The 18175-nt window shown below is 38.2% G+C and overlaps 1 protein-coding gene across 2 annotated transcripts; it reads left to right on the top strand.

Moving 5' to 3' along the window:
- The first annotated feature begins 10282 nt into the window (after positions 1 to 10282).
- C2H6orf141 (chromosome 2 C6orf141 homolog) lies at positions 10283 to 17112 on the top strand. 2 transcript variants are annotated; one of them, XR_016020311.1, is made up of 2 exons: positions 10668 to 11614; positions 12370 to 17112. XR_016020311.1 is itself a non-coding variant. In XM_088795668.1 (1 exon), exon 1 carries the CDS (start codon positions 10711 to 10713, stop codon positions 11299 to 11301), a length of 591 nt encoding a protein of 196 aa, XP_088651794.1. In that variant the 5' UTR covers positions 10283 to 10710; the 3' UTR covers positions 11302 to 17112. The 2 variants fall into 2 exon arrangements, 1 of the variants encoding a protein (XP_088651794.1); XM_088795668.1 differs by having other exon boundaries at positions 10283 to 17112.
- The last annotated feature ends 1063 nt before the right edge of the window (positions 17113 to 18175 follow it).

Here is an 18175-nt window from a genome sequence, read left to right as displayed (position 1 = left end):
CACTAGATGTCACATTTTAGTTCTATTATAGATTATTTCTCAGAGAGACTTGAATTGTTTTTTGTTTCATTAGAATTTTTGCTACATTTTGCACCATTTCCTTTCAGCAGATTCCTGGGGCTAGACAAGTTTATTCCAGGGCTTATAAGGGGGAAAAAATACCAAAGAATAGCAGCATAAAATTCTGAAAAAGCAAGGTGAAAGGAGAGATTAACCCCACCAATATTAAAAAATACTATAAGGACTATATAATTCGAAGTGTAATAATGGTATATGATTACACAGAACAATGAGATGGAGTAAAAAGGTCCAGAAATAACAAGTACCTAGAAAGTTTGAAATAAAATCAAAGTAGCATTTCAAGTCCCTGGAGTAAAAGACGGAATTTCAAATAAATGGCACTAAGACAACTGGATAACAATTTGAAAAAAGCAAAATAAAATTGGATGCATACCTCACATCCTATACCAGAATAAACTCCAAACTGATCTGATATACATACGTACATACGTATGTGTACATACATACATACATACATACATACATACTTTTAAAAAGAAAAGAAGTCATTCAAATACTAGTTTAGTTCCTCTATAACCTGAACATGAGAAATACCTTTCTAAATTCAGAAACTCCAAATTCAGAAGTAATAAAAAACTTTAAGTTTAATAAATTATACATGTATTCATGCATATGTGTGATTTTTCAATGGCAAAATACCATATCTAAAGTCAAAATACAAATAAGAACTAGGAGAAACTATTTGCAACTGATGTCACAAATAAAGGGCTATTTTCTGTAACTTGTAATGAGTCCTTAGAGTTGAGAGGAGAAAAAATATTCAAACCCAGTAGAAAAAATGCGCAAAACACATGGTTGCTTCACAGAAAAACAAAACGGCCTTTAAACATACGAAAAGATGTTTAACTTCACTCAAAAGAAAAATCCCATTAAACTATTAGGTGATACCATTCCTCACCTATCAGATTGGCAAACAGAAAAAAATATTCAAAATACAAAGGAAGCTGTATTTTGATGAAGCTGTAGAAAACAGGCATATTCATACATGGACAGTGGAATCGGGAAATGTTACAACTCCAGTGACGGGAATAGCTAAATAAAATATATATGCATTTATTCAAGCAATTATACTTTTAGGAATTTATCCTTAATATCCCTCCATAAATACAAAACAAATGTTTGCACAGGGTTATTCATTCTGACATTACTTCTAATAGCACACTTTGGGAAATAACTTGAATTCCCATCCTTGAGAGTCTAGTCGAATGCACACAAGGGAGCACTTATAGTAGTAAGGAAGTTCTCTATGGTATAATTTGGAGTAACTTCTCTGCTACATTTTTCAGTTAAAAAGAAAACGCTAGGTAACAAGAGTTTGTAAGAAAGAATGATAATAGTAATGTCTATCAACATAGATCTCTGCTTATTTTTGCAAACAGAAACAAGAATTAAACCAGCAACTAATTTTTTTCACTTTTAAATTGTTTTCAATTTTTCAATTACAGTTGACATACAGTATTATATTAGTTTCAGGTGTACAACATAGTGATTAGACATTTATATTAGTTATGAAGTGATCACCCCAAAAAGACTAGTACTCACCTGACACCATAGATATTACAATATTATTGATTATATTCCCTATACTGTACTGTACATCCCTATGACTGTTTTTATAATTGGAAATTTATACTTCTTAATCCTTTCACCTTTTTCACTGAGCCTCCCATCCTGCTTCCCATTTGTTAACTATTATTTTTTCTTCTGTATCTATGTTTGTTTCTGTTTTGTTTGTTCATTTATTTTGTTTTTTAGATTCCACATATAAGTGAAATCATATGGTATTTGTCTTTCTCTGTCTGACTTTTTTCTCTTAACATAATACCTCTAGGTCCATCCATGTTGTCTCAAATGGTAAGATTTCATTCTTTTATATGGCTGAGTAATATTCCTTTGGATATATGTACCACCTCTTCTTTATCCAATTGTCTACTGATAGACACTTAGGTTTCTTCCACATTTTGGCTATTGGTGGAATTGTAAATTGGAGCAGCCACTATGGAAAACAGTATGGAGGTTCTTCAAAAAATTAAAAATAGAACTATCGTATGATCCAGCAATTCCACTTCTGGGTATTTATCAAACAAATCCAAAACACTAATTTGAAAAAGACATGTGCACCCCTATGTTCATTGCGGCATTGTTTACAATAGCCAAGGTATGGGAGAAACTGATTTTTTTAAGTGACCTCTAAGTAGTGGAGACATCTGAATATATCCTGGTTATATAGTTTTGACTTTTGAATAATACATAAACCTGGGATTTAGACAATAACATCTTTGCCTCGTTCTATTGACTGAAAGGCCTACAAGAATGCCCAATGCACATCCCTAGTGCTCAGATCTTAATTTCTAGATACCTTTCAGGGAAAATAGGACTCTTGGAGAAAAGGTTGATTTCAGGTCTGTGGCAGGAAAAAAACATCTTGGGCAAGAAAGTAAGGAACTGTGATTATGTCAAAAGGAAACAGAACTTATGACACAAACCTCCTACTTGCCAAATTTGGTATCAAATATAACACCATAAAAAATAACAGTAATACTAATGGATTATAATACATGGATTTTTAAAACATCCTTGAGTCCACAATTATATGAAAACAAGGGGTGGGCATAGGGTGGCAAGTAAAAGTCCTTCTTTACAGAAGACTACCTACTAAGGAATGCAGACAGAATGAGAAAATTGCTATTTTGCAATATTCAATTTAATAATCGATTCAGGCAAGGATCATTAACGGATGATAAAGTCAATGCATGAATGACTGTTGGGAAACAGGATAATAACATGGCATCACATTTTCATCCCACAGTTTTACTTCTTAATTATAAAGGGTCAAATGTACCTTTGTAGTGGTGATGTCTAGTAGTCATCACCGTAACCACGTGATCAAACTTAGCGCGAGTGATGTGGAACAACCTAACACTACATGCCTTCTGACACGCAATGAGAAGTGCAATATGTCACCCATGTAGAATTCTTGCTAAAACTATTTAATCTGAATCTAATCATAAGGAAACAATCAGAAAAATCCACATTTGGGACATACTGTCAGACAACTGAAGTCTTCAAAAGAGTCAACGTCATGGGAAAGAAAGAAAAGATATAAGTGCTTCTTTCCAGATTACACGAGACTAAAAGAGACAACTAACTGAAACTCACTAACAATCATTGAATTCTGGATTGGGGAATAAAATATAAAATGCAGATTTTGGGGACCATTTTAAATGGTTCCTAGTGAAGAGATTTATGGGCTACAGTTGTGTATGTGTGTGTGTGGAGAGAGAGAGAGAAAGAGATATCAAATATGATAAAAGATTAATATTAGTGACTCTAGATAAAAGGTACAACAGCTGTTTATTATACCCATTTTTTCATGTTTGAATCAAAATAAAACTATTAGTAAAAAGTTGCAGATTTGCAGGCAGTTCAAACTGTATACAAATGACAAACAAGTCACCACAAATTTAATGTAAAATATTATATTTAAAATGTTATTTTATTTTCACTTTTCTGAACTAAGGATTTCTTGTTAATCTTTTCATTGGTAACCTCATGACTAAGAATTATTAATAAATATTGAAGTGCTATGTTTTATTCTACTCAAAAACCTTAAACCCAGACATAGGAGACAATTCAGGTCAACAATAGATGGAAACATGAGAGGCAAAAAAATGCAGACGTTGAAACAAAGAGGTGTCAAGAGGAAAGAAAGACAAAGCAGGGCTCTAAAGAAAAAAACGAAAACATAAAAATAAATATAGTAGAAATATAATATTGATTCAACCACGATGTCAGTCACTCTTCTAGGTATTGGGGATATAGCAGTGATGATTCACATTTCAGTGAACAAAATAAACAAAAATCCCTTCCTTCCTTCATTTCTAGAGGAAATGGCATTTATTATGTGGCAGACACTATTCTAGAGACTTTACATATAGTAACTCCATCTCAACAACCGTATGAGATTGGTACTATTCTTACCTCCTCTTTTCAGATGAGTAAACTGGGTACAAGAAAGGGTAAGTGTGCTGCCTAAAGTAGTGCAGCTAATATATAGCAAGGGTAGAAATTAAATCCAGGGAGTTTGGCTCCGCCATTCACACTCTTAAATTCTGCACTATATCACATTAGAAAGTAAGGACGGATCTGTATAAAAGAAAAGAAAAAAAAAAGAATTTAAAAAAAGGAGGAGGAAAAGGTGCAGAGAAAAGGCAAAAGAGACACAAAGCATAGTCAGAGGAAAGGATAGTTATCAAAAGTATTAAACCAGGGGTGGCTGGGTGGCTCAGGTGGTTGGAGTGCTGTGCTCTTAACACCGAGGTCGCCGGTTTGGTTCCTACAGGGGCCAATGAGCTGCACCCTCCACAACTAGATTGAAGGACAACAACTTGGAGCTGATGGGCCCTGGAGAAACACACTGTTCCCCAATATTCCCCAATTAAAAAAAAAAAAAATTAAAAGAAAGAAAGTAAGAAAAGAACATAGGATTGTCTTTTATATAAAAGTTGAGAAAAAGGAGGGAGTAGAGATAGGCAATGGCGTTACTAATGACCAAATCGTACCATTTTGGCCAAGCCTTGCCCTTGAAGGGGGAATTATGAAACATGTGCAAGATATAAAGAGGGATTATTACTAACAGTTTCTTTGAGTTCATGGACATTCCAGATCAACTTGTTGCAAACTTGCTAAACAAGAGATTCATTATTTTCCACCCACTGTGCTTTGTCAATATAGCGTAGCCCATTATAACAGCTTAGTTACTTGGGGAATGAAGTCTCTCTGGATGTAAAATATTATTAAGGATTTCCACAGCTGTCATAGCCCTAACTTGATCACATGTACATTGATTAATATAATAATGTAATTGGAAGAAAAATTGCCTTGCCCCTTAAAATTTCTTTATTATAATCTAATCACAATTGGATATTAAGAGTATGACCTTTATTTTACTAATCCAAGTGATTATTTTATTTAACATATTTAATAAATATTAATTCACTCATATTGAGTCAAAGATAAAATTATCTCTGGAATAACACCAGAATATAACACCAGAATAACACCACATGCTGGTGTTGAACTTTTGTTTATGCTCCAGATTGATGTAGAGTAAAGAATGTTGGGTCTTTATTATTATTTTCATCATCACTAAATGCTGACTCCATCACTAATGATACAATTTTCTGTTTCATCAGTTCCTTACTCATACTCAGTGAGAGAGCCCTGTCTTATATCCTCATCTCTCACAGGATGAGGATAAAAGTTTGGATAACGCAAGCAGCTGAGAATGAGTTACAATTTTAAAGTCTCATTTAAGCTGCTATTACTCAGAGTGCTACTTGAGTCATCCCTTGCAGTTGTGGGAGCAGAAAAATAAAATGTCCTCCCACCTTTCTAAGTTCTTCTGGCTGGAATAATAATTAAATTAACATGCGACAGATTAACAGGAGAGATGTCCCAATGCATTGCATATGTACATATGGGGGTACAATTAGAATATGAGACGCTAGGACACATTGGGTAGTTGAGGCTTATATGCCATTGTAGACTAAGAGAGGGAGACAGTTTAGGTTTAGGACTTCAAAGGGAAGTCCTTTTCTTTTGCTGTCCTGTATTGTCAAGGGGTAAGCAGGTTGCATAAACTCAACCAGTTGGATGTTTCTGAGTGGGAATTTGACTCCTAAATGCCACAAGGACAAGTGAGAGAGATGGCATTCATTCAACCCAGCAGTGGAATCTCTTCCTATGGTATCAAGTTCCTATCCTTCTGCAAAAATTTTCATTTCTACCCATTTTAAAGTCTTGTACTCCTGCTTTCCCAAGTATCCTAATAGCCTTATGATAAAGCCTATTTTCCTTAAATTAGAGTTGGTACCATCAACCACTTCAGGTTGCCATAACAAAATACTATAGTCTGAGTGGCTTAAACAACAGAAATTTCTTTTCTCACAGTTCTGGAAGCCTGAAGTCTGAGGTCAGGGTGCCAGCATGGTGGGGTAGTTAGAGTTCCCTTCCTGACTTATAGATGGCCACCTTCTCGCTATGTCCTCACATGGTAGTGAGAGAGGATCTCTCTTCTTCTAATAAGGCCATAGCCCTGCGGGGTTAGGCCCCCACCCTTACCATTTCATTTAATCTTAATTACCTCCTAAAGATGCTATCTCCTGATACTGTCATATTGGAAGTTAGGGCTTCAATGTATGAATTTGGGGGATAACACAATTCAGTCCATAGAAATTGGTTTCTATATCTTCCAACCAAAGCACCCAAACCAATACAGATAGAATTCCATTTATTACATAAAGCCTTTCGTCCCTTTACTAGATTTCTTCACTCTAAATTATTTTTGCTGTTTGTGGTTCCAGTACATCTTATGCTTAATTTTTCTTTCCTTAGTGTCATAGCCTTAAAGATAATCTAATTCAGTGGTTCCCATACCTGGTGGCATGTTAGAATCATTTGGGAAGTTATTTTTCAACTTGCCAGTGCCCAAGCTGCCCCTCATCCCCACCCCAGTCTCACTGAATCAAAATCTTTTAGGGTGGACCAGATAACATAATTTTTTTAACACTCCCCAGGTAATTCTAACGTGCAATCAAGTTTGAAAACTAATGATGTAGTACATCTCATTCAAATTGGGAAATTTAGCTGTTTCATGTCTATTAGTTTTGTCTCCCCAACCTAACTGTAAATTCCTAGAAACAGAAATTCTTGCATTTACTTAGCAAGAATTATTCATGTAGTTATTCATGGTGGATGCATACCTAGCCAACAATAAATAAGCTCCATTATCTAGTGGTCCATTAGTCATTTCAGACAGGGTGGCTTGAAAAAATATTACTGCTTGCACTTCCCCCACTCCCTCTCATCTGACTTACTGAAACAGTATCAGGAGAGGCCAGAGCTTCATGAACAGCCATCTCTGAGAACCACCAATCACCTATTTCCTGATACAATTGATACGTGTGCATGAACACGACTTTTCTTAATAGAAGACTCATTTATTTCTAAAGATGAAAAGCATTATCTGAACAAATTTATTTACTCACCGACTCAATAAGAGTAAGTAAGCCTAAGAGTCTTTGCTGAAAGAATGGCTGTTGCCTGAATTGTGAATTCTGTTGCCAAAGGCACCAATAGGCTCTTATTTTGCCGATGTACCAAGGATCCCTATAGAACGGGATCATGTTAACTTTAGAACCAGATAGTGAAATGCAAACTGTAGCTAATATGCTGAAATAGAAAAATTCTTCTTTATCACTCACTCCATTTTCCACAACTTTCTGCATCTCTTAAGTTTTAACAGTGAAACACTATTAATGTATTACTTTATTTGATTAATGTATTGATTCCATAGGTGTATTGATTCATTTCCTAATGCCAGAGCCACCTCGAGCTGTTAGTAGCCAAACAACTACAAATCCATTCTGGCCCCAGTTTGCCCCTCATTTTTCACCCCACCCTCCCCCTACCCCAACATATATTTCTACTTCATTTGGGGGCACGGCACTATGTGCTTTCCAAATTGATAAATGTTAAGTGCCAGAAGCCAAAGACCAGCAGGAACATACCTGCCCTAAAAATTAAGTTAGCTTTATTTATCTTGCTTCAGCAAGTAAGAATGTGCCCTTGAGAAATTATGGGACATCTCATTAAGTGGAATTGGGAGGAACTTCTCATAGGATTTAGACTTAAGCTGGATGACTCTAACTAAAGAAGAGGAGCTAGTGCTTGATTAGATGTTGTCAAGAAGTGGGGTTACTAAGAGAACAGGAACCTTGGTAATTTTTATCTAGGCAATGAGAGGAAGCAGGAATAGACTAGAGGCATTATTGGTAAAGCAGCCATAGTCAGTTATGTTAACCATAAGATGAGGATGGTTAATCTTTTTTATGGCTTTGTAGCCTCCCTGTCTCTGGTCACCGAGTGTCCTTAACATGGACAATGTTTATATTTTGTAAGTATTGATTATGTTCAGTTGGTACCAATATGGCCTGGCTGCCAGTAGGGCTGTTTTTGTTGTTGTTTTCACTTTTTCACAAATGAAAAACCGTTTACTAGATTACTTTTTAAGGTCAAGAATTTAAAATTGGATAGAAAAAGAGTGATAAAATATTACTATGGGTATACAATAAAGCCCGAGTTCTGCCAGTGGAGGGTAAACCTTCTAAAGGCAAAGGTACTAGAATAACTGAGAATGATAGTATAGTATAAGAATTTAAAATAACTTCTGAATCTAAAAGGCAAAATAAGAGGGTCTGGTCTTTGGGAGACTGAGTTATCAAAGGCAGACTTCTTTTTGATTCTGCCAGGGCAGGGTCTGCCATCACTTTTCAGACCCCAGAGATATAAATTGTTTTACTATCCCTCGCTGGCCTGCATATTTGCAACTATAATAGGCAATTCAGAGAGGAAGCAAAATGGGTTCACTTTAGCAACCTTTATCAGCCTTTTTGGTACTTTGAGATTAAAACACAGCAGACACCACTATCCTGGAAGCATATAAATCTTTTTCTCTGGTTTACATTCTTTTCAGACTTTATCTCTTAGAAGTTCAATTTATTTAGCATTTTCTCTGTATGTATTTATGCACAACTTGTTGACACCTGGAAATTCAGATGCTATATGATGGTGAGTCTGTCTCATTCCTCAGCAAATAGGTTTTCCCTATTTCCCAATATTGTAATATTGAATATTGAAGGCAATAAATCTTGTGGTTTACATTAGGGCTCCCTCAGAATATAGATATCCTCATTGCAATTCTCCCAATATTCCTGCAAGGAAGGAAAATACGGTGTTCTTATTGCCACTTGAAAGCAGCAAAAAAGGCATAGAGTTTATCTACGCAGATTTTGGGTGATGTTACTCATAATGTTGACCATGGATCACTACTAGCAGAATTGCTGGTAAAAAAAATCCACATTCTAAGCCCTACTCCAAATCTGTAAGAACAGAATTTGACATTAAGTAGGGCACTAATCTGCGGGTGATTTTCATGTACATTACTGTTAATTTATTACTTCCTACTTCTGGACAGAGGATCTGATGTATGTTACTACATATAAAGAATGAAAACTTCAAGAGGATAGGCAATTTGCCTTGTTCTCCCAGATATTCCCATCACCTAGAACAGTGGCTGACATTTAGCACACACTCAGTAATTACTGTTTAAGTAAATGAACAGAAAAGAACATAAAGTCATAGGCTTACAATAGGAAGGTAATTTAAAATAGGAGCAAGCATTTTAAAATGTTAGAATCCTGGCTCCCCTGTTCATCAGTGCTTGACCTTGAGCAAATACTTAACCTCCCTGATCTTCAAACTTCTCAAGGAGACTACAGCAATAGTACTACTTCCTTAGTTTGTTGTAAAGAATACATGAGTTTAAATATATAGAGGGCTTAGAACAATTTTAGTCTAAACCACTCAAAAACTTTAGCGGGTTGTGACTTAGCAGTAACCAGGCCAAGGTCAGGCATCTAATCAGCCAGATTTGACCAAGTTTTCCTCACACTACCTACAACATTCTTTTGTTTTGTTTTATGACTTGGCTGATATCAGAAAGTTCTCTCTTTCACCATACTACTTGATCTTTCGTTTATGGGCAGAAATTTCTACTGTTGCAGTCACTTTTCTGAAGCAGTCGGGAAAGCAGTGAGCATTTCCTAATAAAACAAGCACCTCTTATCAAGGATGGTTTGGAAATCACAAACTAAGCTCCCCGTTTTCTGGTATCAGCTTTCCCCATTAACCTCTGGCAAAGATGAGTGTAGCAGAGGGCCTGGCAATAGGTAGATTCCAAAGGTCTACATAGAGATACAATTATTTTTACCTGTAGTTAAAGAAAAGGGGCGTGGGAATAGTGAAGGGGAAAGTTGAAAAAAAGACATGAACACAACATTTTAAATCCCAAAGTTCATTTAGAATTTTGTTATTTCCGTTTGATGAAAGGCACTAAGCCCATTCCTGGGATGAGCCTTCAATATAACCACTGTGCTACAAATCCTCGCATTCCAAAGGAAGAATAAACAAACCAAAAGCCTTTTCTCAAATGCTTCAACTTTCCCAATCTGATTTTTTGATCTACATTCGATTATCTTGGCAGCACGGTGGGGGTAGATTCAGAGTGGACACTAAACCCTTTTCCAGAAGAATTTAAGTCAGGTAACATATATTTTTTTAACCTTCCTTGTTCCTTCACTTGGAGGAGCGTTCTTGGGAAGACGCACTTTGTTGGGCATTTCAAAGGATGGAGTACGAGGGTGCTTTGCGACTCAGCTCTGGAGAAACACGGAAGGTGGAAACTGAGCTGAGAAGTAAGAGTGGATAGAACCAGAAATACGACAAAGGCAGCAGGGTTAGGGTCCAGAATAAAAAGGGGAGGAGCGATCCAGGGATGTCAAGCTTTTTGTCTTTAAATGGCTAGAAAGCTGCAAGGTGGAGGCCGTAAAGGGTGGAGAGAGTGAGGGGGCGGGGTTCAGCCGCAAATTGGCCTAAGGCTGCTGGCTTCTCCGGCTCCGGCGGGCGGGGCGTCCGGGGGGCCGCGCTGACCACACCCAGGGCTGCTAGTCCCGCGTTTTCGAGAACTCAGCGGGAGTTTGCTGCGCGAACCAGTGAAACAACCAACGAATGAATGATCCTCCTACCAGGATGGGGGCCCTGGGTCCCCGCGGAGCTACGTGTACCACGGACTCTGCCGGGCGCCTGGGGCGCGCGGGGTCCCCTCTGCGCGAGATGGGGCGCAGGGCTTCCCTGGCCGCGGGCACCCGGAATCCCGCGGCGGCCGGGGCGAGCGGAAGCTCGGGCGGCGCCCACGAGGACCTTCGGGCCGGAGAGAACCTGGACTACCTGTCCTGGGTCAGAGAGAAAGTGCTCTTTCTTCTTCACCCAGAGAGGGGTTTGGGGTACCAAGGGGATCCTGCACGGGAAGAAGTGGCCGGTGGGGAGGACCTTTCCCAGGCGAGCGGAGACGACCAGGAATCGGACTGCCCTTCTCCTCTCTTACCACGAGAAAAGCGAATTTCTAGCAGCAGTACAGATGCTCCCTCCAGAGATCCGCCGCGGGACTCCGCAGCCCGACCCAAATCCGTGCTCGTGCGGGTCGTGGATTATCATGTGACACGAGAAGTCGAGTGGACCGGGTGGACGAAGGGCAGCATGACCACGCGGACCGAGGAGCACTCCATTTCCGCGGTCTCTTTTCGCACCAACAAGGAGTGAAGCAGATTGTGGGGAGCAGGGACCCCTGGCGAACCTCGCGCGCTCTTGGCACAGAGAGAGGCACCCCGCGTCCACGCCGCAAAGAGACGCTCTTTTCACTTCCCCCAAGGACCTGATTCCCCGAGGAGATTAAACAAGAAGAAGGAGCCGGTGGAATGTGCCGGGCTGGTGGGTGAGCGATAATCCTCTAGAAAAGAAAATGCTCTTCCGGAAACCCCAACCTGCAATTAACCAACAACCAGGACCTTTTAAGAGCTGGCGCGGCGCTTCGGGGAGGCTGATGATGGCACCCAATAAAAATTGAAGAATAACTGTAAGCAACCTAATACCTCTTTTGTGGTTTAAATACTGTGAAGTCATTCAGAAGAGGGGAAGAAAAGGTATTTTGAAGTTAGCAGAACGTGGGATTTCGAAATAAAATTTGTTAATTATCATTTTGCACTACCTCTCAACTGATCTCTTTTCTGCCTCCACACTTTCTCTTAAGACCTAAAAGCAGAAATGAAGTTTGAGGTCTGTTCTCTGCAAAGGGAATGAGAGTAAATGGGGAGAGAGGTTTGTTTTAAAAGTTGACAAAGAAAGCAGAAAGAAAAGGGAAAATTAAAGCAGCAAGTAAACAGATTTTTTTTTCTTTTTACTCTCTTCTGATGTGCACATTTTTCTTTCTGTTTTTTTTCACATTTAAGTGTTAGGAAGAGAGGAGCTTAGGGGGGAAAAGGGAGAACAGAAAACTGAGCTTTGACGGTAAAATACCATTTAAAAGGGCTTTACCCGAAAGTGTCCAATTTAGTCCAATAAAAATGCCTTTAATCTGAATTTTTAAATTATTTTAATGTTTAAAACACTGCAGATAAATCTTCTGATAGATAGAAATGTGTACTTTGCCATAACATGACTATATATCTTATTTTTGACCATAGTTCTTTATTAATAAAATTTGTAGTCAATACTGGATTGAAAATACACCTTTTCTGATGTTGTTGAAACAAGTTTCTTCTGGTGCTATGGAAACAACTCATTTTTATTGTATTTGTTTTTTATTAAATACCGTCTTTATTAACCCTTTAGTAGTTTGATCTGGTTTGGAAATCTGAGAAGCAGAGCAGTCCCTCTGGAGACCAGCAGCTTACAGCACTGCTGATGGGGTAGGATTCAGTTACTGGAGGAAGTAACACGATGAATGGGACTTGGCTTGGCTTTTGAGGAGCAAACTGTTGAACAGTTCCCCCTGCCCCCCTCTTCCTCCGTCTTTGCCCTTTGTTTTCAGTTTAGAGCTTAAAATGCCTTCAAATGTCTGATCCACTTCTTGCCTCCTAGCAGCCAAGATAGGTAAGGTATGTCCCTATTTTACAGGTGAGACCTAGAGGTCATGTGGCTTGTGTAGGTCACACAGCAAGTTAATGGCATTTGCTTACTAAATAGACAAGAATATGATCATCTCTCCTGAAGACTGGAATGTCTTTTAGAAGGACTTCTAAGGAGTCAAAGATAACTGAGGGCTTCCTGGTTTTTCTGACTCATGTTTATGGGAAGTAGTAGAATCACCTTGATGTCCCTGAGTCCTGCAAGGTCTGTTGGCTGGAGAGTCACCACTAGCAGTTCTCAGGCCCATGAGACCCTCACTTAAGTGAGGAATTCAGAACCTGAGCTCGTCTGTGTTCAAAACCACTTGGTAGGTAGAAAAGGTAGTATAGGCCCCATAAAGTGAGTTGTCTTTTTTCCCCCAGCATCCCTGTGGGACTCCTATGTGAGGTGAAACTTCTTGGCACACAAATTTCAGACCCGACTTAATAAATCTGGTTGTAAGTCATCATATGCCCCGTGCAATAGAACATTGAATATAGTCAACAGGAAAAGCCTCTTGAACACTGATCATTGGGTTGCCTTCCCCATGGAGGCAAACTCTAGAGTTCAGCTTCTTGGGTTCAAAACTGCCCCACCTCTTACTGTGACTTTGGGTAGGTGTTTGACCTCTCTGTGCCTCTGTGTCCTTATTTGTTAAATAGGGATAATAAGTACTATCAACTTCATAGATTTTTTTTTCTTCTTCTAGGATTAAGTTAAATAAAAAATACTTAGAACAATGGTTGACATAAAATAAATGCTCAAAGTTAGTGGTTATTATTATTACTACCTAGTGTTATTGTATAATTCACTTTCATCCTAACCAGGCTTAAGTCTTTTATTTAATAAAAAACAGCAGAAAGCATACAATACAAGAAATCCATATAGAACTCAAGCTGGGGCTTTTATTTTTTTCTGCATTGCTGAAAGAAAAGACTTATTTCTAGTTTTCCGCCACATTTAATGGATCAGTAAATATATTCCTTAAATTCCTTAGAAATGGCCCCCAGAGCTTGTGACAAAGATTCAGCCTAATGTTCAAAGCCTAACCTGCACCAGGCCTGAGTCTGCAGGGGTTTCACTCTGCTTAGCCCTTGTTGGCCCAGGACCTTTGAATACTTTCTTTAAAACCTGTCATGTCCTGTTGTCTCAGAAAAGCAGAATGGGTACAGTTTTCATTTTATCTCCTTTATTTTAAAATATATTTATTCAAGTCAGCTTAACTCCTTTAATCCAAATATGTTTGGCTTAATTGTATCTCCTTTAAACATCCCTTTTAAAGCACTTACCAACCTTTCTGTTAACTACCTGCAACATGGTCATAGATTTCCTTTAGACAGATGCCTGACTGGTATGAAAAGTAGTAAGCTGAAGTACTGTGGAATTTGCTTCACAGATTGTCCTGATCCAAGCCGAACCCTGTCGTGGGAGGAGCCTGCGGAATCTTTTCCTCTTCACAGTGTCCTGGGAGTGAATCCAAAAGTGAAACTTGGGCATCCAAGTTTCACTTGCTCATCATCAGTACAAAGATATCTCTGAGCATGGCTGGGTCTTGGCTTTTTGGTCTCACCGCCACCTCACCGAAAAATGTGATCATCTGAAATTGTCTTAGCTGGATGATTGGCAGCAAGGACTTCCAGAAGCCGCCTGGCCACTCAAGTGACCATAAGACAAATATCACAGTCACATAACCACCATGGATCAGGCAAGTGTCAACCTCTCTTAAAATCTTTATCCACAGCCTCCATCATTTTGAGATTCATTACATTTGACTTGCTGCTCTTACTCTTGTTGTTTGTCACCAGGACTAGATGTGGCTCTTGCTTTAAAAAAAAAAAAAAAAAAAAAGAAGAAGAAGAAAAGAAAAGAAAAAGAAAAAGCTTTCTATTAAAAGAAAAATTTGTATTCACTACAGAAAAATTTGAAGAACTATTATTTTGTGGGGAAAAGAAAAATGGAATAAAAACAAAACCTCACCCATAACCCCAAATCTCTTTTAATATTTGGTATGTTTGCAGTCTGGTTTTATTTCTTTTATTCTATTTTTATGTGTACTTGTATATAACACTTTTCTGAGCATGAATTATATATAAAATATGAATATTGCCTTTATATAAACTAACTACACTGGTGCTACTCAAGGTGTAGTCTGTGAACAGCAGCACAGGCATCTCCAAGAAAGTTGGTAGACGTGTCAGCCCCGCCCCAGATCTGCTGAATCAGTTTGTACCTTGACAAGGTTCCTGGGTGATTCACATTAAAGTCTGAGAAACATTGACACGTACACTGTATATAGTTCTGTATCATACTTTGTCACTTACAAAAACTAAAGTTTTAATTTTTTTCTATTTTTCCCATTAATTATTAACAATCCCATGAAAATAATACTTTGGAGAATTATGAAAACACTTAGAGATTACAAAAGTGAAAGCAAGTGTATACTGATTTGTGAATTGGCAAAGAGATCGCTAACAAGCTTTGTAATTTTTTTTTAAGCCTTATTATTCTAAAGTTTTCCCCACTAAAACATTGATTATTGGAGTTAAAACTATAGTCGTGTGTTCCTTAAAGACAGATACATATGTTCTGAGAAATGTGTTTTTTCATTTTGGGTGTTTTCATCTTTGTTCGAACATCATAAGGTACACTCAGAAACCTAGATGGTACGGCCTCCTACACACCTATGCTATGTGGTACAGTCTGTTGCTCGTAACTACAAACCTGTCCAGCATGTTACTGTACTGAATACTGTGGGCACTTATAACACAATGGCAAGTATTTGTGTATCTAAATATAGAAAAGGCAGTGATAATATGGTATAAAAGATAAAAAATGGTACCCCTGTGGAGTTTGCAGGATGGGAAGTTGTTCTGGGTGAGTCAGTGAGTGAGTGGGGAGTGAATGTGAAGGCCTAGGACATCACTGTACACTACTGTTGACTTGATAAACTCCGTCCACTTAGGCTACGCTACATTTACAAAACAGCACAAGATTAAATCAAGCACTAGAGAATATGATGCAATCAAAAGACACGATAAGCATGAAATGTATGAGGCCGCTGCTGGCGTAACAGCATACTGTCTCATAGCAAACTTTTGTTTGTACTTAGAGTATGCTGTAAAATAATAAGTATAATATAGGAAGTTTATAAACCAGTTATATAGTCATTTATTGTCATTACCAAATATTATGTATTGTACATAGTTGTATGTACTGTACCTTTATATAACTGGCAGTGTAAGAGGTTTGTTTACACCAGCATCACCACAAACACGTGAGTAATGCTTTGCAGGATGACGCTAGAACAGCTATGAAGCACTTGGTGATAGGAATTTCTCTGCTCTATTATAATCTTATGGGACCACTACCTTATACTGGTCCCTCTCGATCTACATGTCACAGGACTATAGTTAAGAAATGTGGTTCTTATCTAAGAATGTGAAAAAAGTTTTAAAAACCCCTAAGGGAAGAAAGGCAGGAAGTCATTAAAGAAAGCACAATTGCAACACTTCTGCAGGAGTTAGGGCTTGTCAGTCACTTGTAATGAATTACAAGAGTGTGGGGGGGAAAGGTGGAGCCTGAATTTGAATCAACTGATTCAGGTAAGAAAACAAAAGGCTGAACATCTGGACATCTTTGTAACTCTAATCTTCTTTCATCTTTAGTTAGGGAGAGCGAAAATCTTTGTAACTTCTATAGATGAACAAAAGAAACAGTCCAGTTTACTTTGGAAAGACTGAGGGATTATGATCAGTTCTTGAGCACTATGCAGCCAATAGTTAACAAAGCCTAAGATTTGGTTAGCTGCAAAGCAAGAAATTAACATTAAATTTTAACTCAGATTCTGAGTATAAGACAGAATGAGTACTTTTAGGAGACTGCAGCTTTCAGAAAAGTAGGACCAACAGGATGTTTATTCAGTGCTTGGTATAGAAGAGAGTCAGCCAGCATCACTTGTCCTTGGCTGGGAAGCAAAGGCAGGCTGGGCAGTGGGGAAACTTTATGGTAACTAAAATAACCTTCACGTTATCCTCAGCTTGACTAAACTTGAAAGGTTTCTACCTAATTGTAGGCTCCTGACCTCCCTTTTCTTAGAGTATTAACTTGAGAAAACATGCAAGCATAAATTCTTTCACTGCCCTTTGAGGTGTAAATCTCTCAACCTCTACTTCCTAGATAATGTCTTTATCAAGGTCCTGGAAGCCATCCTTTTGAAATGTAATCAAGAAAGATAGGACTCCTAACACACAGTCTCTGAGAGAGTAGGAGCCCAACTTCATAAGCATCAGTTAACAAACACCATGGCTTACTGGCTTTGACCAGCCTCCCCTCCATTGTCTTCCAGTACTTTTCGACTAGCTCACCCCAGTGCTTAAAAACTCTCCCACCTTTTGTTTCAAAGAAGTTGAGTTCAATCTGTCTCCCGTATTGCAATAGTCTTGAATAAAGTCTTCCTTTCCTGTTTAACTTTGGTGCAATTTTTTTTCGACAACAGTGAAAAAAAAGGATAGCTTCATTTATGCTCTGGTTGGAAGCTGGAAGCAGGCTACCTAGAGGGGCTTCTCAATTGCGTTTGGTTATGGTTTGGCTTCACAGGCTAGTTGCTCCAGACGTTGTAGGTCAGAGTTCTACAATCTGATAAATAACATCAAACTCATAGGGTTTTTTCCCTAGGAGTAAGTTAAAAATACAGTGACAGGCATACAATAGTCAAAATTAGCTATTGTTGTTATTCTTTAGTTCACTTTTCATCCTAACTAGGCTTTAGTCTTTTATTAAAACAAAAACAAACAAACAAAAAACGAGAAGACATAGAACACAATAAATTATATCGAACCCAAGCCAGTGGTCTTTACTAAGACTCCTTTCTGTCTTTTTTTTTTTTTGTATATTATTATCTATGGTCTGTACATGGTCCATTTATATACTCAGTCTAGTAATTAATTTTAGAACTATCTTGAAGACAGTTAGAAACTAGAAGAACCAGTCACAGAATTTTTTGGAGGTAAGCACATTATATTTATTTGTTAGAAACACCCAGAATGCACAATTGCAAGTAGTTTCTTATGGGGCTGAAATAAACTTTGGCATAGTTGAGCCCTGACTATTGCCACCCAAATGCTATATAATAGATTTGTACTACCTTACTGAGATTAGAGTGAGAACTGGGTAGAGTCCACCTAGGCAATGGGGTATTACCCAATGATCACCGAGGTTGCTAAGTGTATGAGCCTAATCTTAAGGGTGGTTTGTTGGGCAAACTGCCCTAGGCACAAAACCTTGAGTGTTAGAGCTAATTTGTGTGCCCTCTGGGTCATTCTTAGGCTGACATCCTACTTTCAGAAAATCTTGTGAAGCTTTATTTTGAAAGCCTACTAGGTCCATGGAAAAGTGGCTACAGTTGATTATACTGAATTCAACTTGGGGGAGAGAGAGAAAGATATAAGTGGCACCAGATAATTTTTAACAAACCAAGAGAACTTTAAGGGAGGGCTTCTGAATAGTCAATTTCTGTAAAGATTCTCTGACA

Source organism: Rhinolophus sinicus, chromosome 2 (assembly GCF_057876585.1).
Source record: "Rhinolophus sinicus isolate RSI-liver-muscle chromosome 2, RSI-T2T, whole genome shotgun sequence".
Lineage (NCBI taxonomy): Eukaryota > Metazoa > Chordata > Mammalia > Chiroptera > Rhinolophidae > Rhinolophus > Rhinolophus sinicus.
The sequence above is the reverse complement of the archived record's forward strand: the minus strand, read 5'-3'. Positions and strand labels throughout refer to the sequence as shown.

What these genes read in the sequence shown, in the direction of transcription:
- C2H6orf141 (XM_088795668.1), top strand. Translation starts at nt 10,711, where the DNA reads ATGAATGATCCTCCTACCAGGATGGGGGCCCTGGGTCCCCGCGGAGCT.